General features: G+C 37.2%; 1 protein-coding gene across 2 annotated transcripts in view; it reads right to left on the reverse strand.

Moving 5' to 3' along the window:
* LOC106080485 (papilin) overlaps positions 1–24453 on the reverse strand; it is a 183532-nt gene that overhangs the window by 121100 nt on the left and 37979 nt on the right. For both annotated transcript variants that reach the window (XM_013241861.2, XM_013241860.2), the window contains exon 2: positions 192–348. In XM_013241861.2, the coding sequence (XP_013097315.2) occupies positions 192–229 (38 nt within the window). In that variant the 5' untranslated portion in view covers positions 230–348. The remainder of the gene's footprint in view (positions 1–191; positions 349–24453) is intronic.

Below are 24453 nucleotides of genomic sequence, written 5' to 3' on the forward strand. Positions count from 1 at the left end.
AAAACTCATCAAAATATGATACAGGGTTATGAGGTTTTAAAAAAGTCATCACCCCAATGTACAATAGTTGTATTTCCATCTTTGATAAAATGTAGGTCAAATATATAGCAAGGGTGAAGACATTTTTGCAACACTTGAATACTTTTTCCAACACTTCCTATATACGAGTATGTATGCACGTTTTAGCTTACCTTAAAATTGTCTTCATATCCGGCATTTTGAAACGCATTCTATTTTTGCTGATAGAAAAGAGCACTTAGACCGTTCCTGTCCTTCTCATCTATGAAACTAAACTGTTAATGTATTGCACACAAAATTTCACTATTGCACTTTTCCAACGATTAAAATCTGGAAGAAAAGAAACAAAACACTAGAATTAGCGCAAAAACATATAGAAATACCAAATGCCAATAAAAAAATAAGAATTAAAAAAGTAAATAAAAAAAATAGATCAGACACATATAAGTAGTGATACAAAAACACCGTGAACATCACTGACCACCCATAAAAAGAATTTTAATAACCACTTCTTGTCGCCTTTGTTGTTAATCAAATCACAAACATGGATTTTATGACGTACCGATTAAATGGGGCGTTATGGTCACAAAAATACGAATCAAAAACAAAAGCAACAAACATCAATGAATTTTCAAATCTCAAATGCCACCTTATCAGTCATACCTCGTTTACGGGGAAATAAAATACCAAAAAAAAAACAAAGACATATCATTTCAATATTAAGAACTAATAAAAAACAAGCATGGCAATTTCGGCAAAGAGAGATTTAAATGATCGAGGTCGAAGAAAAGAATATTGGAGGGTTGCTTTCCATGTGAAGGAAAACCAATGCAATGCTCATTAAACACACTGAGAGAAAACATGTAAAACGGTGTTAAGTTCGGTCAGGCCGAACTTTGGATACCCACTCCTCGGGTTAAACTGTAAACCACCTTTCGTCGTAATCCGGTGAAAAATGCATAATTTATGGCCCCATTACAGCTATATCGAAATATTGTCCGATTTGGACCAAACTCGACATGGATATTGAGTGGTCTAAGTACAAGTCAATGTTCAATTTTATAGAACAAAATATTTGTATACAAATATAGACCGATCTGAACCATATACGACACGAATGTCTTAAAGCCTAACATAAGTCATTGTGTTAAATTTCAGCGAAATCGGATTATAAATGTGCCTTTTATGGAGGCAAGACTTTAAATCGAGAGATCGGTCTATATGGCAGCTATATCCAAATCTGAACCGATCTGGGCCAAAATGAAGCTGGATGTCAAAGGCCCTAACACAACTCACCGTCTCAAGTTTTGGAGAAATCGGAAATTAAATGCATCTTTTATGGGCCCAACACGTTTAATCGAGAGATCAGTCTATATGCCAACTATATCCAAATCTAGACCGATCTTAATCAAATTAAAGAAGAATGTTAAAGGGCCTAACACATATCACTGTCCCAAATTTCAGCGAAATCGGACAATAAACGCGCCTTTTATTGACGAAAGACCTTAAATCGAAAGATGGGTCTATATGGCATCTATATCCAAATCTGGACTGATCTGTGCCATATTGCAGAAGTATGTCGAGGGGCTTAACACAACTCACTGTCCCAAATTTCGGCGACATCGAACAAAAAATGCTCTTGTTATGGGCCCAAGATCTTAAATCGAGAGATCGGTCTATATGGCAGCTATATCCAAATCTGGACCTTTCGGGGCCAAATTGAAGAAGGATGTCGAATGGCCTAACACAATTCACTGTCTTAAATTTAAGTAAAATCGGATAATAAATGTGGGCTTAAAGGTCTTAAGCCCTTAAATCGGCAGACTGGTCTATATGGGGGCTATGTCAAGATAGAGAGCGATATAGTTCATCTTGAATCTTAACCTGCCTATGGACAAAAAAAATCTATGCAAAGTTTCAGCTCAATATCTCTATTTTTAAAGGCTGTAGAGTGATTTGAACAGACAGACCGACGGATGGACATGGCTGGATCGTCTTGGATTTTAACGACGATCAAGAATATAAAGGGTGATTATATAGCTTTTTTTTTTTTTTTTTTTTTTTTTGGAAACGTTATTTTGAACTGCTCATACACATTTCGTGTTTTGTTTCACAGTCAAACATCTTCAGTTTGGTCTATAGTTTGACCATGTATCGTCTTACAAAGGAATACTTTTATTATCAAATTGCTTGTTCTTTTAAGAAACTTCATCGCGCGATTCTTCCATATTGCGACGAAGCTCATTTTTGGCTCAATGCGTAGGTAGATAAGCAGAATTGTCGATTTGGGAGCGAAAATGAGCCAGAAACATTGCAAGAGCTACAAATGCATACAGCATACATGCATATACCCACATCGTTCGGTATAAAAACGTTGAAAAAAATTTCAAAAAATTAAGAATTTTCTACAAAATAATTAACAAAAAAACGATATTGCAAAATTTTTTCTGCGAATTTAAGTTTAGAAAAAAAAATTTTATAATAAAATTTTGCACATATTTCTTTAAAAAAAAAATTTGAAAAACAATTTTTCGTAACAAAAAAATTAATGTTTATATTTTAAAATTTCCAATTTCAATTTCCAATATCTCTGCGTCCCTATGTTCAGATATTCCCAAAAAATCTATTTTTTTATACGACTAAGATCCCATAAAGTATATATATTCTTGTTCGTCATGACATTTTAAGTCGACTTAATCATGTCCGTCCGCCCGTCCGTCTGTCCGTCCGTTCGTGTGTCTGTCAAAAGCACGCTAACTTTCGAAGGAATAAAGCTAGCGGCTTGAAATTTTGCACAAATACTTCTTATTTGTGTAGGTCGGTGGGGATTATAAATGGGCCATATCGGTCCATGTTTTGGTATAGATGCCATATAAACCGATCTCGGATCTTGACTTCTTGAGCCACTAGAGGGCGCAGTTCTTATCCGATTTGGCTGAAATTTGGCATGAGGTGTTTTATTATGACTTATAACAACTGTGCTGAGTATAATTGAAATCGGTCTATAACCTGATATAGCTGTCATATTAGCCGATGTCGGGTCTTGACTTCTTGAGCCACTAGAGGGCACAATTCTTATCCGATTTGGCTGAAGATTAGCATGTGTTCTATTATGACTTCCAACACTTGTGCTAAATAAAGTTCAAATCGGTCCATAACTTCATATAGCTGTCATATAAACCGATCTCGGGTCTTGACTTCTTGAGCCACTAGAGGGCACAATTCTTATCCGATTTGGTTGAAATTTTGCATGAGGTGTTTTATTATGACTTACAACAACTGTGCTGAGTATGGTTTAAATCGGTCGATAACCTGATATAGCTGCCATATAAACCGATCTCGGGTCATCACTTGAGAGCGCAGTTCTTATCCGATTTGGCTGAAATTTTGCATGAGGTATTTTATTATGACTTACAACAACTGTGCTGAGTATGGTTAAAATCGAGCCATAACCTGATATAGCCGCCATATAAACCGATCTTGGATCATGACTTCTTGAGCCGCCAGTGGGCGTAATTATTATCCGACTTGGACGAAATTTAGTACAACGGCTTCTCCCATGACCTTCAACATACGTGTCAAATATGGTTCGAATCGGTCCATAGCCTGATATATTGGGCTGCCCCAAAATAATTGCGAATTTTTCATATATTCGGCGTTGACAAATTTTTTCACAGCTTGTGACTCTGTAATTGCATTCTTTCTTCTGTCAGTTATCAGCTGTTACTTTTAGCTTGCTTTAGAAAAAAAGTGTAAAAAAAGTATATTTGATTAAAGTTCATTCTAAGTTTTATTAAAAATGCATTTACTTTCTTTTAAAAAATCCGCAATTACTTTTTGGGCAACCCAATAGCTCCCACATCAACCGATCTCTCTATATTACTTCTTAAGACCCTAAAGGACACAATTCTTACTCTTTGGTCTCCAACATTCAGTTCAGACCGGACCATAACTTGACATAGCTTCAATACTATAGCAATTCATTTCTTTTATCCTTTGTTTTCCTATAAAGAGATATCGGGAAAAGAACTCGGCAAATGCGATCTATGGTGAAGGGTATATAAGATTCGGCCCAGCCGAACTTAGCACGCTTTTACTTGTCTTTTTTTTTTTGTTCACTACTGACCCAATGCATTTTTGACCCAGTTTCTTTTCCTTTTTATTTTGTTCCATATCAAAAACTAAATTTGCCATACAATAGAAACTTAATTAACTTTAAAATTTACTCTAGCATTAAACGAAACAATTTGAAAAACACAAAAATCATTATCCAATGATGAAATCGACAACATGGTTTAACACAAAGTCCCCCTAAGGCTTTAGTTTATTATTGTTTTAGATTTAATTAAATGACATCTTATCTCTTTCCGATGATCTTTTCTGGTGTTGCGTTTTTTTTTTTTCGTTAGGGGTTTAGAGAATTAAATGAAGCTTCAGGCTTTTTGGGCTGCTAAATTTGTTTATGTAACTATGAAATGCGTAGAAGACAGGCCTTACAATTCTTGTGCTTCTCGTTCTTTTGTCATAGTTTACATTACAAAATCAATAAATAATATTAATTGGTTCTTAATTTATGTAGTAGCCATACTGACAGCTTAGGGTCAGGTTCAAAACATGTAACTCTCTCTGTTCATGAGAGTGTGCGTATCATCTGTTGGTAAGGAAAAACCGAGCCTTTACATTGTATTTCTTTCATTTTTTCAGTTTAGTTTTTTTAAGCCATAGAACAAATGATGTTGGTTCTGTCCTATATCGGCATTGGAGCGTAAATTTTAGCACCCGTTTTGATGTATTTGTTGTTACTTCATCACTTGTGGAGCTTTAGCCATTGGACATAGCAAAGAACTAAATTCAAAAACAATGTTTTTTTGAAAAAAGTTTAAAATAAAGACATGACGACATTCCCACGATCGACATATGCCAATGATGATCATGATGTTGGCGATAGTGATTATGTGAATACAAGGTTTTCAAAAAAACAACCAAAGAAAGAATCAAAACGGAAACTGAATTCTGAATACTGAAAAGAGACTTATTGGCAGATTGCAATGAGAGTATGGTTGTTGAAATGATTCCTCAAGGGAAAATAAATGTAATTTCCAAAATTAAAAGCGTGCTAAATTAAGTAGGGCCAAACTTAAGATGCCTCCTTTATATTGGGTTGCCAAAAAGTTATTGCGGATTTTTTAAAAGAAGGTAAATGCATTTTTAATAAAACTTAGAATGAACTTTAATAAAATATACTTTTTTTACACTTTTTTTCTAAGGCAAGCTAAAAGAAACAGCAGATATCTGATAGAAAAAAGAATGCAATTACAGAGTCACAAGCCGTTGAAAAAATTTGTCAACGCCGACTATATGAAAAATCCGCAATTACTTTTTGGGCAACCCAATATAATTTGCCACATCATTTATGAAAGAACATCCTGAAGGTGTTTCTTTCAGTTCAATTTCATGACCAAAATCATCCTAAGGTATATTACTTCATTCGATAATAAAATCTTTCTACCTGGGAAGCATGGATTCTCGTCTTGACCTACATTCGTCATCATAGTCAAGAGGCAGATCTCTGTTTTATTTTTTTCAGAGTTAACTTTGAGAGCCATCGTTGCGACTCAGTGATATGGGGATTCCCAAGACCCTATCGATTCTAGTATTTGGTTTCCTTATCCTTAGAAGTAATAATATATTGTCTGCATCGCACACTGATTTAAATTCATCATCGGCAATTGTCCTCAGCATTTCATTTATTTTAGTCACCAAGAGAAGTGTTCAAGAAACACACCCTGCGTGTGTCCTGTAAATCCTCGTATCTCACCTCTATACCATGAGACCCCCTTCATAACCATATATTCCTCAACATGTGTCTTATCCAGTCTCTGAAAGCCTGGACAAAGAATAATAATTCGGTTCTAAGATTATTAAAGACCCCCAAATATGTCAATCTAAGCATCAAAGAATTCTCTCCAAACTTCTCACATATCCATGGGTGCAGTCCGATTCAAGTTTAAGCTCAATGATAAGGGGTCTCCTTTTTATAGCCGAGTCCGAACGCAGCCGATAGAAGTTTTACATGGCATAGTACCTCACAAATGTTTCCAGCATTAGGAGGGAAAAACCACCGCTCACAATTTTTTTTGATGGTCCCGCCAGGATTCGAACCTAGGCGTTCAGCGGGATAGGCGGAAATGCTAACCTCTGCGCTACGGTGGCCTCCATTTTACTACTTTAGGGTATAGAAAATTGAAATTTTATTCAGTCTGCCTGTCTGTTAACACACCCACAAATGGACATGTAGGCCGATCGGGACTAGGTCAAAGGAGTTTTGTGCAGGCACCTGCCGTGTTGGCTTACTTCTGCAGGGCTTTTAACCCCGGGTGAATATAATGCGTCTACCAACGGCCATACATGACCGAAACCAACACGATATAGCTGAGAGCACAACACAAGCTGAAGCATTGAGGTCCGATCTGTGTGGTGTTTATTGCTGTCACGAGAAGCTTAGCTTTGAGTTATTGGGCGCGTCGACAGGTTGCGGATAGTGGAATGCTACATACAGAGTAGCTGCAAAGGCAGTCGCAGACAATCAGCGGTATCGAGCGGAGAGTCTCAGTGAGAGGTCGGGTGGCACCGGCTCTTGCACAAATACTGAGTGCCTATAATGCCCGTTATGACAAGGCGAGTTGTTGTCGTCTTTAAATAACCAATGGTCACCTTATTCCCGCGGCGAATAGTCCTTTGGACCGGAACGAGCTTACTCACCTACAGTAGCTTGACGAGGATCGCCACATCCACATGAAAATGTGTTTACAATAACAACCCAAACCAGCATGAGTACCAATCCGATCCTACGTTTATTTGGACGTGATCTTCATTTTGGTTAGAAGCGGAGCATCATCTAAAACTTCTTCCGATATATGGTTCTCGGCAGCCGGTTGGTTACATGCAAAACCACACCGAATATCGAAATGCCCTTCCTGTGATTTTAGGTCTAAACCACAGCCACGACTTTGCTTCCAACTGGGGCCTCACCTTAGCCAGGCTGGAACCGAAGTTCCAGGACCTTCTGACTCCCGGGGTAGCAGATTAAACACTCTGGCCCGACCACATAGTCAAACTACTTCCAGTTGAACACCAAACAGTTCCGGACACCTAGTGATCATCCCACAGCAACTGTACAAAAAATAGGTGGCATAACCCAAAATGACTCAGCAAAAGACTCGTCCAAACCACTACACGTTATACATTCTGCTATTCACAAGTAATACCAGCGACGCCGCGTAAAAAACATTGAAACCAACAGCTAATCTCGTACCCAGGAGATCAATTGTTCAGAAACATCCCAAAAAAACAGGTGGGGATCGATCGGGACAATTTGAGACTCAGATATTGACAGTAGAAAACGAATCTGATATGAATATTAGGGACAAAGTATCTGGAGGACGTCGCCGCCGCCTAAAGTATACGGCTAATTTGTATACCCACCACCGTAGGATAGGGGGTATATTCATTTACTCATTCCGTTTGCAACACATCGAAATATAAATTTCCGTCCCTACAAAGTGTATATATTTCGGATCGTCGTAAAATTCTAACACGATTTAACGATGTCCGTGTGTCTGCCCGTCCGTCTGTTGTAATCACTCTGCAGCCTTAAAAACTTTAAGATATTGAGCTCAAATTTAGCACGATACATCTTTTTGATGTACGCTGGTTAAGTTTTTGGAACGGGCTAAATCGGACCATATTTGGATATAGCTGCTATATAGACCGATCTGCCGATAAAGGGTCAAATGCCCATAAATGCTTTATTTTTATCAGATTTCGCCGAAATTTAAAACAGTGAGTAGTTTTAGGCCTCCCGACATCTGACCCAAATATGGTTCAGATCGAACTATATTTAGATATAGCTGCCATATAGACCGATGTGCCGATAAGTGGCCTGAAGCCCATAAAAGCTTTATTTATTACCCGATTTCGCTGACATTTGAAACAGTAGGTTATTTAAATCCTTCCGACATCTGACCGAAATATGGTTCAGGTCGGACTATATTAAGATATAGCTGCCATTTAGATCAATCTTCCGATTAAGGGTCTGAAGCCAATAAAAGCTTTATTTTTTTAACCGATTTCCCTGAAATTTAAAACATTGAGTAATTTTACGCCTGCCAACATAGGACCCAAATATGGTTCAGATCGGACTATATTCATCCGATCAGACTGTCATATAGACCGACCTGCCGATAAAGGGTCTGAAGCCCATAAAAGCTCTATTTGTGAAGCCCATAAAAGCTCTATTTGTTATCCGACTTCGCTGAAATTTAAAACAGTGAGTTTTTTTAAGCCTTCCGATATGTGACGTAAATATGGTTTAGATCGAACTATATTTAGATATAGCTGCCATACAGACCGATCTTCCGATAAAGGGTCTGAAGCGAATAAAAGCTCTATTTATTATCCGATTTCGCTGAAATTTGAAAAATTTTCGGGCCGGCTGAACTTAATGTCTTTTTACTTGTTAAATTTTCGGCCCTCGGACCCTCTTCCTTACCTCTTCAAAAAAAAAACCCCCGATACCGGAGATGAAGGCACCGATTTATGCAAATGTTTGTTTCTTAAATTTTTAGGTAACCCAAAAAAGATTTTAAACCAATTTTTGAGTCAAAGAACCTGGGGGAACGCACGACCCAATATGGATATCAAATTGCAGCTCATTTAAAGTAGAGTACGAATTTGATATGAAAAATAAAATCCGTTAAAAGGACACGTAAGGGGGCAAATTAAACGTCCTTCACTTGGAATGTAGGCCGATAGGGACAATGTAGGACTCTTATTAAAGGTCTTAGAGGGTAAAGCTAAAATCTGCCAACGAAACCTATATGGGACTCAATTGACATGCCTTTGAGTGTAAAATGTTAAAAGAGGTGTAGGGGCCGACCATCCCCTAAAAATGTCAAAATTTTCATCGAAACTGCCATGGGAAGTATGTGGGGGTAGAATGTGATTCTTTTATATTCTTGTATCCACTATGGTACCTTCATGACATGATTTTGAAAAATGATACAAAATTTAGACCATCTTATACCCACCACCATAAGATGTGGTATACTTATCTAGTCATTCCTCTTGATCGTCTCGCCATTCTGAGTCGATCTAGCCATGTCCGTTCGTCCGTCCGTCTGTCGAAATCACGATAGCGGTTAAACCCGTAAAGCTAGCCACTTAAATTTTGCACAGTTATTTAGTTTTGATATACGTCAATGGGGATTGCAAATGGGCCATATCGGTTCAGATTTGGAAATAGCTTCCATATAAACTAATCTCCCGATTTGACTTCTTGAGCCCTTACGAGCAGCAATTTTTGTCAGATTTGGCTGAAGTTTTGGATATTGTGTTCTGCTGTGGCTTCTTACAATTGCGCCAAGTATGGTTCAAATTGGCTTATATCCTGATATAGCTCCCATATAAACCGATCTTCCGATTAGACTTCTGAAGCCCTTGGAAGCCACAATTTATGTCTGATTTTGCTGAAACTATTATGTTCCAACAAATGTGCCAGTACGGTCCAAATTGGTTTATTACCTGATACAGCTCCCATATTAACCGATCTCTCGATTTGACTTCTTAAGAACCTAGAAGCCGCAATTTGTGTTTCAACAACTGTGCTATGTACAGTTAAACCTCGCCTTTAACTTGATATAGCTCCCATATAAACCGATCTCCCGATTTGATTTCTTGAAACCCTGGAAGCCGCAATTTTACTTCGATTTGGCTAAGGTTTTTCAAATAGTGTTCTGTTATGACTTGCAACATCTGTGCCTGATACAGCTGCCATATAAACCGATCTCCCGATTTGAATTCTTAAGCCCTTGCAGCCACAATGGGCGATTTGGACCACACTTGGCACAGTTGTTGGAAGTCGTAACAGAACACCGCATGCACCTCAGCCAAATCGGACAAAAATTGTGGCTTGTAAGGATTCAAGAATTCAAATCAGGAGATCGGTTTATATGGTCGATTTGGTTCACATTTCTCAGATAGTATTCTGTTATGAATGCTAACAACTGTGCCAAGTACACTCCAAATCGGTCTATGGCCACATACAGCTCCCATATAAACCGATCTGTCGAATTGACTTCTTTAGCCGGTGGTAGCCGCAATTTTTGGTTAAAAATTTTGCAAATATTGCTCTCTTGCGACTTCTAATAACTGTGCCAATTATGGTTGAAATCGGTCTAAAACCTGGTATAGCTCCCATATAAACCGATCTGCCGATTTGACTTCATCAGCCCCTGGTAGCCACAATTTTTGTCCGATTTGGCTAAAATTTTGCATGCGGTGTTTTGTTACGACTTTCAATAACGGCACTTATTAAAGTCCAAATCGGTCTAAAATCTGGTATAGCTCCCATATATTTGACTTCTTGAATCATGTTCTGTTATGACTTCCAAATCGCCCTACACCTGGTATAGCTCCCATATAAACCGGTCTCTCGATTATCCTTGTTGGTTCCTTGAATCTTAAATTTTTGGTGGTTTAACAGAAGTTTGGTATGTAGAATAAAATTATGCCCTTCAACTAAATTTAGTTTGTATTAATTTTTTAGCAGAATCCATGGTGGTGCGTTCTCACCATTCGGCCCGGCCGAGCTCAGCACGCTTTTGCTTTTTACTTTTTGTGGACCCATTTCCGCGAAAATCTAAAACTTCTGGACACCAGGCTAAAAATGTGTAAAAAAAAATGTTTACTCAATAACCCATTTTAGGATCGCTCCGGACCATTTAGTTTTGTAACAACCACATCTTGCCCAGTTTTCGTCTATACTTGATTTGACATACATATTTGTACTTTTCTTCTTAGAAAAATCCAATATTCATTGTGTCATTTCATCAAATTGCAATTGATTTTTTTTTTAATTACATATCATCTTTACATGTCATTACATATGCATTTCTTCAAAATTGGTGAACACTTGATTGGCTTGTGAATTTTTGCGAAATATTTCAAATATTCCATTGACTTACAACATGAGCTTCAATCGCTCTGAATAGGCATACAACAAAAGGCGGTAGCTAGCGGCTGTGTTATGGGCCACAAATACGCAAAAAACCACAAAAATGTTGCAAAATAATAAAATTGTGCATATTTTTTGACCATTTAACAAGCGACAACTGTTAAAATCTATTAACCAAAAGTATTTGATGGCTGTTCGAGGGATCCAATGTATATGGGATCTGGCAAATAAAAAGAGCCACAAGTGCAACACAAAATGAAAAAAAAAAAACAGAAAATGTTGCAAAAACTCTAAAAAACAAACAACAAAGTAAATGAAGGGGTGTATTTTTTTAGAGAATTATTGCCTTATTATAGGCCTGTTATTGGGGGTTTTTTAAGATTTTTTAATTGTTAACATAGACTGTCTGCCCCTAGTCGGTCTATGGCTTTGCCATAATTCATTTTAAGCTGCAACATAGCCCTCTATGGTGGTTTTAAGCCATAATAAAATGATTTAGATTATTATTAGCGCCTCATATAATTAATGGCCCTGAATATGGTATGCACCACCCTCCCCCACCATACTCTATCACCTTCATGGCAGTCTTTACTATGAATTTATCTCAGCTTGTTTTATTTTTTTCAATGATAAATGTTCATTTCACTTTTTACTTCAATTTTTATTTCCCCCGTTAAAATACAAAAAAAAAAAACTAAATAAACCATTCCTTGCCCCCTCTTCCTCATACCATTTGTATGGCTTTGTTTCCCGGTTTCTGTAAAAATAATGTCATTTTGACTTTGTTTTTTAAACATCATTCACGCTTAACGTCATACCCGGCGCGCCAAATGACATTCATACCGTTTTACAATCATTAAGATTTGAGAAGATTTTTATGACCTTTGCGAGTGAGGAGAAAAATCTCCCCACAAACCCACAAAAAAAAAACAAACAAACGAAAAAAGATTAATGTTTGACTATTTTAAATGAGATTAGGTGTTGTTAAACAATATTAATGAAATGTGTTCTTTTTTTCTTAGCTCCCATTGCTGTTCTCCGACGGCGGCAAGTTTAAAGAATTGCCATAGATTTTATAACAAAAGTAAGCTTCAAATATAGGTGAAGTGGCCTAATGGAGGTTGCTTTGCTACTTCATTCTAAGTTGAGCAATGTGTACTTTAGCTGTTTAATGCTTTGGGGTAATATGCCATTTTGCATTTGTTTACCTGAGATTCGTAATCCCATATCATAAGTTGTTAACAAAAATATCTAAATTAGTGATTGTCAAAATGGATTAACGCAATTGCCAATGAGTGTATAGAAATAGCTGCAGGTTTAATGGTAAAGCATGTAATTGGCCAATAAAAATTTTTTATACCCTCCACCATAGGATGGGGGTATATACATTTTATCATTCCGTTTGCAACACATCGAAATATCCATTTCCGACCCTATAAAGTGTATATATACTTGATCAGCATAAATATCTAAGACGATCTAGCCATGTCCGTCCTTCCGTCTGTGTGTTGAAATGACGCTATAGTCTTGAAAAATAAAGCCATTGAGCTGAAACTTTGTACAGATTATTTTTTTGTCCATAAGCAGATTAAGTTCGAAGATGGGCTATATCGAACTATATCTGGATATAGCTCCCATATAGACCGATCCGCCGATTTAGGGTCTTAAGCCTATAAAAGCTGGATTTATTATCCGATTTTGCTGAAATTTGGGACAGTGAGTTGTGTTAGGCCCTACCACTTGCTTCTACAATTTGGCGTAGGTCGTTCGAGATTTGGATATAGCTGGCACATACACCGATCCGCCGATTTAGGGTCCTAGGCCCATAAAAGACGCATTTGTTATCCGATTATGCTGCAATTTGGGATAGTGAATAGTGTAAGGCCCCTTGACATCTTTCTTTAATCGGTCCAGATTTGAATATAGCTGCCATATAAACCGATCCCTCGATTAAAGGTTTTGGGCCCATTAAAGGCGCATTTATTGTCCGATTTCGCCGAAATTTGGGACAGTGAGTGGTGTTAGACCCTTCGATGTCCTTCTTCAATTTGACTCCGATCGGTCCAGATTTGGACCTAGCTGCCATATAGACCGATCTCTGGATTTAAGGTTTTGGACCCATTAAAGGCGCATTTATTGTCCGATTTCTTTGATATTTGACACAGTGACTTGTAGTAGTAGTAGTATTCTTTGTTTCATTCATTTAGTAATTTTTAAATTAAATTTGGTTGCAATATATGTATGTAAGTTAAGTTTTAAAGTAAACAAGTAAAAGCGTGCTAAGTTCGGCCGGGCCGAATCTTTTATACCCTCCACCATGGAGCGCAGTTGTCGAGTTCTTTTCCCGACATCTCTTCTTAGGCAAAAAGTGATATAAGAAAAGATTTGCTCTGCTATTAGAGCGATATCAAGATATGGTCCGGTTTGGACCACAATTAAATTATATGTTGGAGGCCTGTGTAAAATGTCAGCCAATTCGAGTAAGAATTGCGCCCTTTGGGGGCTCAAGAAGTAAAATAGAGAGATCGATTTATATGGGAGCTGTATGGGGCTATAAACAGATTTAGACCATAATCAACACGTATGTTGATGGTCAAGAGAGGATCCATCGTACAAAATTTCAGGCAAATCGGATAATAATAGCGACTTCAAGAGGCTCAAGAAGTCAAGATCCCAGATCGGTTTACATGGCAGCTATATCAGGTTATGAACCGATTTAAACCTTATTTGACACAGTGGTTGAAAGAAAAAATAAAAAAGTCATGCAAAATTTCAGCCAAATCAGGTAGGAATTGCGTCCTCTAGAAGCTCAAGAAGTCAAGTCCCCAAATCTGTTTAGCTATAACAGTTTATGAGCCGATTTGAACCATTTTTGGCACACTTGTTGGATATCATAAAAAAACATGTCGTGCAAAATTTCATTCCAATCTGATAAGAATTGCGCACTTTAGAGGCTTAAGAAGTCAAGACCCAAGATCGGTTTATATGGCAGCTATATCAGGTTATGGACCGATTAAGACCATACTTGGCACAGTTGTTGAATATCATAACAAAACACGTCGTGCAAGATTTCATTCCAATCGGATAAGAATTGCGCACTCTAGAGGCTCAAGAATTCAAGACCCAAGATCGGTTTATATGCCAGCTATATCAGATTATGGACCGATTTGAGCCATATTTAGCACAGTTGTTGGATATCATAACAAAACACGTCGTGCCAAAATTCATTCAAATCGGATAAGAATTGGGCACTCTAGAGGCTCAAGAAGTCAAGACCCAAGATCGGTATATATGGCAGCTATATCAGATTATGAACCGATTTGAACCATACTTGGCACAGTTGTTGGACATCATAACAAAACACGTCGTGCCAAAATTCATTCAAATCGGATAAGAATTGCGCACTCTAGAGGCTCAAGAAGTCAAGACCCAAGATCGGTTTATATGGCAGCTATATCAGATTATGAACCGATTTCAACCATACTCGGCACAGTTGTTGGATGTCATAACAAAACACGTCGTGCAAAATTTCGTGCCAATCGGATAAGAATTGCGCACTCTAGAGGTTCAAGAAGTCAAGACCCAAGATCGGTTTATATGGCAGCTATATCAAAACATGGACCGATATGGCCCATTTACAATACCAACCGACCTACACTAATAAGAAGTATTTTTGCAAAATTTCAAGCGGCTAGCTTTACTCCTTCGGAAGTTAGCGTGCTTTCGACAGACAGACGGACGGACGGACAGACGGACGGACATGGCTAGATCGACATAAAATTTCACGACGATCAATAATATATATACTTTATGGGGTCTCAGACGAATATTTCGAGTAGTTACAAACAGAATGACGAAATTAGTATACCCCCCATTTTATGGTGGAGGGTATAAAAATAAGAATAGCATATTGATATTTCTTATGACATTGGCCTACGGCCGTTAGTCTACTGTTGAAATGTTATACTTCTGTGATAGATTTTCATAGTTTAGAAGTTGAACTCGTGTAACAATTGTTCTCTGTATTGAACACAGATTTTTATAAAGATAGCTAAGGATTTCCAATCTATTTTGAGACCATTTATTGTAAAATGCAAATTAGATCATTCTCATCAAGCGAAACCTTTTGGGAGTGTTGAATTCGAAATTCCTTTAACGCGGGACATTTACATAAAAAGTGTTGCAAACTTTCATTTTCGTTTGTATTACACATTGAGCATCGAGGATTTGAGTTCTGAGGGAAACGGGTTTCATTCAGTTTTATCATGTTGCTTCTGGCCTTAAATATCCACGTTATTTAGTCTTGGGTATAACAGTTGTTCAGGTATAACTGACCTACAGATGCATCAAGTTTACCATAGAACCATCTCGTTTCATTTGCTTTGGCCATCAATGTATTTTGATCGCAGGTTTTTTAGTAAACGCTCAATCCAAGTATGACTTGAGTTGTAGTCAAGACGCTCCATATTGTTTTCCAACATAAGTTCATTTATTTTCTTGGCCCAGAAGAGTTGACGCCGATGAATAAGTTTTGCAAGTTTATGTGGAAGCCTTTCTTCGTTGTATTCAAACATGGCTCGATGCAAATATTTTAGGTGTGTACCAAGGGTATATACGTGTCCATTTTCTACACCGGTTTCGAGCATAAGAATATAAGTGGGTGTAAATGTTGGCAATTTAAGTATTTCTTCGAAATTAGAGAACCCCCATACCTGGGACCCATATGTTTGAATTGCTCTACAAACTGCAAGAAAAAGTTTCCATTTCGCGGTGACTGATACATTCTGCTTACATAGAAAGTTTTTCCATGTTGAATTTATTCTATTTTTGGCCGCTTGAATTCGTTTTTGGATATGCTTGGTGAAACAAAGTTTTGGTGTCAAAATCATGCCTAAATAGTAGTATTCAGAGGTGACAATAATTCGTTCGCCTTTATAAAACCATTTTTCATTTTTTGAAATTCTTCCTCCTTTTTTAAAAATCATTATTTGTTCAGGTTCACCTCTACATTCCATAGTTTACAGTAAGTTTCTAATTTATTTATCTTTCGTTGTAGTACGTTTACATCGTTTGCCAGAATAACAATATCATCCGCATACAGTAACAGACGAATATTCACGCCTTCTAAGTTTGTTCCACCGCCAATTAAGTCATTCAGGGCATTTAAGTAAAGTGAAAATAAAGGTGGTGAAAGGAGACAACCTTGTTTGACACCTGTATTATTGGGTTGCCCAAAAAGTAATTGCGGATTTTTTAAAAGAAAGTAAATGCATTTTTAATAAAACTTAGAATGAACTTTAATCAAATATACTTTTTTTCATTTTTTTTCTAAAGCAAGCTAAAAGTAACAGCTAATAACTGACAGAAGAAAGAATGCAATTACAGAGTCACAAGCTGTGAAAAAATTTGTCAACGCCGACTATATGAAAAATCCGCAATTTCTTTTTGGGCAACCCAATAGTACAAAAATAATGCGGGAGCTCCTCTTCTGTCCATACTGCGAAATCAGTCTTTTCATACACATTTTCAATAAATTTTACCATCTTCGGTGATACACCAATGTTATGTAGCTTATATATATCATTGCCTTTCATGATATCCTATCGAAAGCAGCTCTAAAATCAACGAAAAATGCATATGTTTTTTTTGTTTTTGTCCCAGTTCAAGTGGATAATTGAGGATAATGAAAAGATGTTATCTGATGTGGAATAGTTTTTCGGAAAACCTATTTGGTATTCGTTAAGTTTTCCATTTTTTTCAGTCCATCGTGTTAATCGCTCTGTAATTATTCCCATCATTATCTTTGGTAGGCAACTCATGAAGGATACGCCTCTGTAATTTCCTGGCTGTGACATATCTCCCTTTTTGTGAATTGGATAAATAATGCTTTTGAAAAACGACAGGTCAAGCTCACCTTTGTCATAAATCACATTGCAGGACTTGGTTGTTTCTTCTAAAAGGTTCTCTGGAGCGAATTTATAAAATTCGTATGTTATACGGTCCTCTACGGGTGCTCTATTCAACTTTGCTTTTGCCAGAGCTTCTTTAACCCCAAGAATAGTTATATCCTTATCTAAGTCTTCATTGATCAAGTATGTACATATGTGCATAGTATACGTCTGGGGATAGCTGCGGCTGATTAAGCAACTGTTGAAAATGGGATTTAAATTCTGCCGATGTTACACATATATTATTTGGAGTTTCATCATTTCGGATTTCTTTAACAATCTTCCACCAATCTTTTGAGTCTTTAAGTGACACAGTGACTTTTGTTAGGCTTTTGGACATCCGTGTCGTATATGGTTAAGATCGGTCTATATTTGGATATAACTGCCACAAAGACCAGTATTTTGTTCTACAAAATTGAACAATGGCACGGCAATATCCGTGCCGAATTAGGTCCAAATCGGTTAGGTTAGGTTCGGCCCGGCCGAACGTAACGTCTTTTTACTTGTTTGTATTTAGAGCGCACAACAAGCCGACTATTGGCTTGTTTTTATGTTGGCTTGTTTGTATGTGGAAGGGGCGGATTAATATCCGCACCCTCTTTTCAACCTAACCTAAGGGGCATAAAATCCACAAATCGATTACCAATTTAAATTAAATCCGAGATCCTTTTCAACATGACTTAACGAAAGTACATTACATAAATATATTCTCAGATAGCCAGACCACCATTATATCCGTGTATAAGGTACTCTCTCTAGAGATGGCTGAACAGTTATCACAGTCTTGTATGATTTAATGGAATTGCAAGCAGATCTTGCAAGAAAAAGAAGCAACTTACACTTTTATTGAGCGCCTTAAAAACGATTCTTTGCAGTAGGACCCAAAAGGCTACAAATTGTGGTTAAATCTAAACATAGAAAAGTCTTCTTGTTCTGGTTGCCTAGGTACGAAGAACTCGTTCTTCATTACAACTCACTGTACCGATTTCTGAAGTTACAAGAAGATTAAAAGAAAAAAGTAACAGCTGAAGAGTTCATATCCCGCTTTGGCAAACAAAAGGTGTTTCCATTTAACTTATCATTTAAATAGCAAGTGCACTGGTTTGCCAAATCATTTATAGTGATCCCCTTGGAAAACTGAAGCTCTTTTGTAATGTATAGTTAATGACTTGATTATCGATTTGTTAATTTTTAATCTTGGTAATCATTCACCATTTACCACCATCATTCATTGTTGTTTTTGTTGTCGCTGTTGTTGTTGTTGTTCACATCAGTTTAGTTGATATCTTCACATGGAATCTTGTCAAAACCAATTTGAACTGAACTGAGCAGTTACACCCAAAGACAAGTGTCTGTTATTTATGCAGATCGCTTGTTTTCGATTTACAACGGATGCTGACTGTTGTACATGTCTTCGCAGTCGGTCGTCATTGTTGTTGTCAACGGACTATCTTGATCATCATGTTGCTATGCCATCAAGATACAGCAATTCTGGATTGTAGTGTAATGTTTGGTGTTGAGAGTATTTTGTTGTGTGTGATATTTGTTTTTTTAATTTGTAAACAATTTTTTGAAATTAATGAAATTTTAAAAGCCTTTGCTAATAAAAACCATTTTTTTCTATTTATAAAAAAATGGGAGGCGTTGCTTTTGGGAAAATGAAGCTTACATTTTCTTTTCTCTAATACAAGAATGGTATGAGCTACCAAAAAAAAAAATACTTTGTAAAATTTGTCATCTGTTGTCTGTGGGCCATGAAGGTCAGGAACATTTGTCTTTTTCTACAAATTTGGATTTGAATTTAAGGGGATTACCCAACCGCAGAGGATGACAAATAATTGTCAATTATATAGTTTTACAAAAAAAAAGTATAACAACAACTATTGGCCCTTCCCTAATATGCCTGTACGTGAAAGATATGATGGCATGGCCAAGGCATCTAACCACTCCAGTTCCCCTTTAGGAAAAAAAAAAGTTCAAATTAAAATGCGAAATTTATCATCATCATCATCAGCTAGCATATGACAATTTTTTTTGAAGTTTTCGTCATCGTCAGAAGTCTACATCAACAACAACATCATCTTCTTTTTACCCATCGCAGTGATCCTAATGAAATCGAAACTGAAACCGAAACCGAAAACTAAAGCATGTGATTTAAACTTCTGAAATTTTCAAATTCTTTAATGTAGACAACAGTTTTGTCGGTCTTTGGTCATAGGCTTCATTAGATGTCGCTGTACAAGCTATTTTTAGGGGCTTTGGCTTCGACTTCGGCTTTGCCGTTGACGCTAGAGTCACGGTTGATTTAACTCTAAATACTCGATTCGGGATATTTATAGCGGCAGTGCCACCAACAAAAACTATCAACATTGTTATTGTATGTAAAATGTGTAAATTTTTTTCCAAACCATCTGTATAATGTAATTTTGTTTCCATGTAACCCAATATTGACATAGTCTGTTTCAGAAGTAAAGGCAAACACCAAGCTCACATACCCGAAATATTTTATGCCAAAAACAAAATAAAAGCAAAATTTCAAAATATGTCTCTCTCTCTAGAAACAATTGTCTAGAATTTCCTATATGGCGAGATAAGATTTGCCTTAAAATGTAAATTTTCTAAAATTTGTTGTCTTTCACTCCCATTTTTCAAAATTGTGACTTTTGGCTCTTTGGTCGTATCACATGAAATCTCTTTGAAGATTTTACTTTTTTTTAATTTAAAAATTTTATTACAATTCACTTGAGTGGAAGAAACAATGTCACTAGGGCTTAGAATGTTTTAATTTTATGGCTTTTTAATGACACCCTAAAATATTCTAAGCCTATAAGAAAGAGGTTGTTCAATTGAACTTTGGATGGTTTGCGTGCGGCCCCCCCATATAAAAAGGCAAACAAATTGTTGGGGATTAGCGTATGGGACATGTCTTTTAACAGTGAGAAAGAAATTTTTCAGATGTATAAAAATTATAAAAAAAAATTTAAATATTCAAATAAAATTTAAAAAAATTTGAACTCGGAAGGATCAATTAAATAAAATATTTAATATAAAATAACATAAAATAAAGTACAAAAATAAACTCAAATAAAATAAAAAAGTAAAACAAGCATACTAAGTTCGACCGGATCGAATCTTATATACCCTCCCCATGGATTGCATTTGTCCAGTTCTTTGAATGACGTTTTTAAATATATATATGTGCTATACCAAGTTATTAGCGGCCATAGAAAAACACCTCCTCCACAATTTCTGGAAAATCGAGGCAAATCGAGCCCTCCAGAGGCTGAGAAAGTCAAACTGGTAAATCGGTTAATATGGCAGCTATATCGGGTGATGAATCGATTTAGACCATTATTTGCACAGTTAATGAAAGTCACATCAAAACACCCCATTCACAATTTTAGCTAAATCGATAAGATATGCCCCCTCTAGAGGCTCAAGATGTCAAGATCAGTGATCTTGACCACCGAAAGATGGTGGTTTATTCATTTTATCATTCCGTTTGTAACATATCGAAATATACATTTCCGACCTTCAAAGTGCATACGCTCTAAATCGTCGTAAAATTTTAAGATGATCTAGTTACAGTCTTTAAAATTGAAGATATCAAGCTCAAACTTCGAACCGATCATATTTATACCCCCCACCATGGAATGGAGGTATATAAACCTAGCCATACCGTTTGTTACTCCTCGAAATATTCGTCTAAGACCCCATTGAGTATATATATTCTTGATCGTCTCGACATTCTGATGCAATCTAGCCAAGTCCGTCCGTTCGTCTATCGAAATTACGATAGCGGTCGAACGCGTAAATCTAGCCTCTGGAAATTTTGCACCGATATTTAATATTGGTGTAGACCGTTGGCGATTGCAAATGGGCCATATCGGTTCAGATTCAGATATAGCTTCCATATAAACCGATCTCCCGATTTGACTTTTTGAGCTCCTAGAAGCTGCAATTATTAACCGATTTGGCTGAAATTTTGGTTTGTGGTTTGTAATGTAACTCTATTTCAAATGTAATTTTGATTTTTAATTTTTATACCATCCACCATAGGATGGGGGTATACTAACATCGTCATTCCGTCATTCTTCATCGCCATGACATTTTAAATCAATCTAGCAATGTCCATCCGTCTGTGGAAAGCATGCTAACTTTTGAAGGGATCAAGCTAGGCTCTTGAAATTTTTGACAATTACTTCCTGTTAGTCGTAGGTCGGTTGGTATTGTAAATAGGCAATATATGCCCATGTTTTAATATAGCTGGCATATAAAGCAGTTTCTGATCTTGACTTCTTGAACCTCTAAAGGGCGTAATTCTTATCCGATTTGGTTAAAATTTTGCATAAGGTGTTTTTCTGTGACTTCCAACAACTGGGCGTAGTATGGTTTGTATCGGCCTAAAACTTGATGTAGCTCCCATCCAAACCAGTCTCCTGATTATATTTCTCGAAACCACTAGAGGGCGCAATTCTCCTCAACTTTGGCTTAAATTTTGCCCATCAACTTTTTCTCTCTCTCCAACATACGTGTCAAGTATGGTCCAAATCAGTCTAAACTCTGATATAGCTCCCATATAAACCGATCTCCCGATTTTAGTTCTTAAGCCTCTAGGGCGCGTAATTCTTTAACGATTCAGCTGAAAATTTGCGAAGTGACTTCTCCTGTAACTACCATCATACGCGATAAATATGGTCTGAATCGGTGCAAACCCTGTTATAGCTCCCCTATACACCGATCTCCCCATTATACTTCTTAAGCCTCTAGAGGGCGTAATTCCTCACCGATTCGGTTGAAATCTTGCACAATGACTTCTCTTATGACCTCCAACATACATGTCAAATATAGTTAGAATCGGTACATAACCTGTTATAGCTGCCATATAAACCCATCTCCCAATCAGGGCTGCGGAGTCCAGCCCTCGACCCAGACGCCGGGTATAGGACTAAATCCGAAGTCCGACTCTGGTTCAATAGTCTGCCTCCGGCATCAAAAACTCGACTCCGGTCGACTTCTCAGCCCCACTCCCGATCATACTTCTTGAGTCTCTAGAGTGCGTAAGTCTTATCCGATTGGGCTGAAAGCGGCACAGTGATGTTTTCTATGATTTCTCCAATCTGTGCCAAATATGGTTTAAATCGGGCTATAACTTGATAAAGCTCCCATATAAACCTATCTTCCCATCCGATCTGGTTGACGTTTTTTATGATTTCTAAAATGTGTACCAAATACGGTATAAATATTGTAGTTGTAAACCATGATATACAATAGCTCCTATATAAACCGATCTCCCCATTTTATTTCTAGAGACCCTAGAGGGCGCAATTGTTATCCGATTTGGTTTAAATTTTGCACAATGGGATCTACTATTTTCTTTAATATCCAAGCCAAGTATGGCCCGAATAGGTTTATATCTAGGACCCCATAAATACACATAGTCTTGACCGTCTCGAACTTCTGATTCGAACTAGCCATGTCCGTCCGTCTGTCGAAATCACGATGTAAACCCTGATATAGCTCTTATATAAACCGATCTCCAAATTTTATTTCAGGAGACCCTAGAGGGCGCAATTGTTATCTGATTTGGTTTAAATTTTGCACAATGGGATCTACTATTTTCTTCAATATCCAAGCCAAGTATGGCCCGAATAGGCGTACATCTAGGACCCCATAAGTACACATAGTCTTGACCGTCTCGAACTTCTGATTCGACCTAGCCATGTCCCTGCCAGGTCTGTCGAAATCACGATAGCGATCGAAAGCGTAGAGCTAGACGCTTCAAATTTTGCACAGATACTTTATATTGATGTAGGTCGTAGGGGATTGCAAATGGGCCTTATCGGTTCAGACTTGGATATAGCTCCCATATAAACCGATCTCCCGATTTGACTTCTTGAGGCTTTACAAGCCGCAATTTTTTTGCGATTTAGCTGAAATTTAGCACATAGTGTTCAGTTACGACTTTCAACAACTGTGCTAAAAGTACGTACCAAATCGGTAAAGAACCTGTTATAGCTTCCATATAAACCGATCTCCCAGTTTGACATCTTGAGCCCCTTAAAACCGTAATTGTTATCCGATTGAGCTGACATTTTGCTCGTAGGGTTCTGTTAAGACTTCCATTAATCGTGGCAAGTATGATCCCAATCAGTGTACAACCTGATAAAGCTTCTATTAAACCGATCTCCTGGTTTTAAACCCCTGGAAGACTCAATTTTTATCCGATGAAACTGAAATTTTATGTGTAGTGTTCTGTTACGACATCCAACAATCGCTTCACGCACGGTCCACATCCTTTGTGTAAACTTTTAGCAGAATCCATAATGGTGGCTTTTAGCACGCTTTATTTTTTTGTTATTGGGTTGCCCAAAAAGTAATTGCGGATTTTTCATACAGTCGGCGTTGACAAATTTTTTCACAGCTTGTGACTCTGTAGTTGCATTCTTTCTTCTGTCAGTTATCAGCTGTAACTTTTAGCTTGCTTTAGAAAAAAAAGTGTAAAAAAAGTATATTTGATTAAAGTTCATTCTAAGTTTTATTAAAAATGCATTTACTTTCTTTAAAAAAATCCGCAATTACTTGTTGGGCAACCCAATATATTGTAAATTTGCATACCCTCCACCATAGGATGGGGGTATACTGATTTCGTCATTCTGTTTGTAACGCCTCGAAATGATCGTCTTGACATTTTAAGTCGATCTAGCCATGTCCGTCCGTCTGTCTGTCAAAAGCACGCTAACTTTCGAAGGAGTAAAGCTCGGCGCTTGAAATTTTGCACAAATACTTTTTATTAGTGTAGGTCCGTTTGGTATTGCAAATGGACCATATCGGTCCATGTTTTGATTTAGCTGCCATATAAACCAATCTTGGGTCTTGACTTCTTAAGCCTCTAGATGGCGCAATTCTCGTCGGATTTGACTGACATTTTGCACGTAATGTTTTGGTATCACTTACAATAACTGTGCTAATTATAGCTCAAATCGAATCATAACCTGATATAGCTGCCATATAAATCGATCTTGGGTCTTGACTTCTTGAGCCTCTAGAGGGCGTAAGTCGGTTTGGCAGAAATTTGTACAACGGCTTCTCCCATGACCTGAAAGATACGCCTCCAATATGATCTGAATCGATCTATAGCTTGATTCAGCTCCCTTATAAACCGATCCCCCGATTTTGCTTCTGAGCCCCTACAAGGGGCTCAGAAGCAAAGTAAATGCATTTTTAATAAAACTTAGAATGAACTTTAATCAAATATACCTTTTTTAAACTTTTTTTCTAAAGCAAGCTAAAAGTAACAGCTGATAACTGACAGAAGAATGAATGCAATTACAGAGTCACAAGCTGTGAAAAAATTTGTCAACGCCGACTATATGAAAAATCCGCAATTACTTTTTGGGCAACCCAATAGCTCTAACAGCATAACAGTTCTTATTCATTATTCTTTGTTTGCTTAAAAAGAGATACCGCGCA

The sequence above is a fragment of the Stomoxys calcitrans genome, chromosome 3, assembly GCF_963082655.1.
Source record: "Stomoxys calcitrans chromosome 3, idStoCalc2.1, whole genome shotgun sequence".
NCBI lineage: Eukaryota > Metazoa > Arthropoda > Insecta > Diptera > Muscidae > Stomoxys > Stomoxys calcitrans.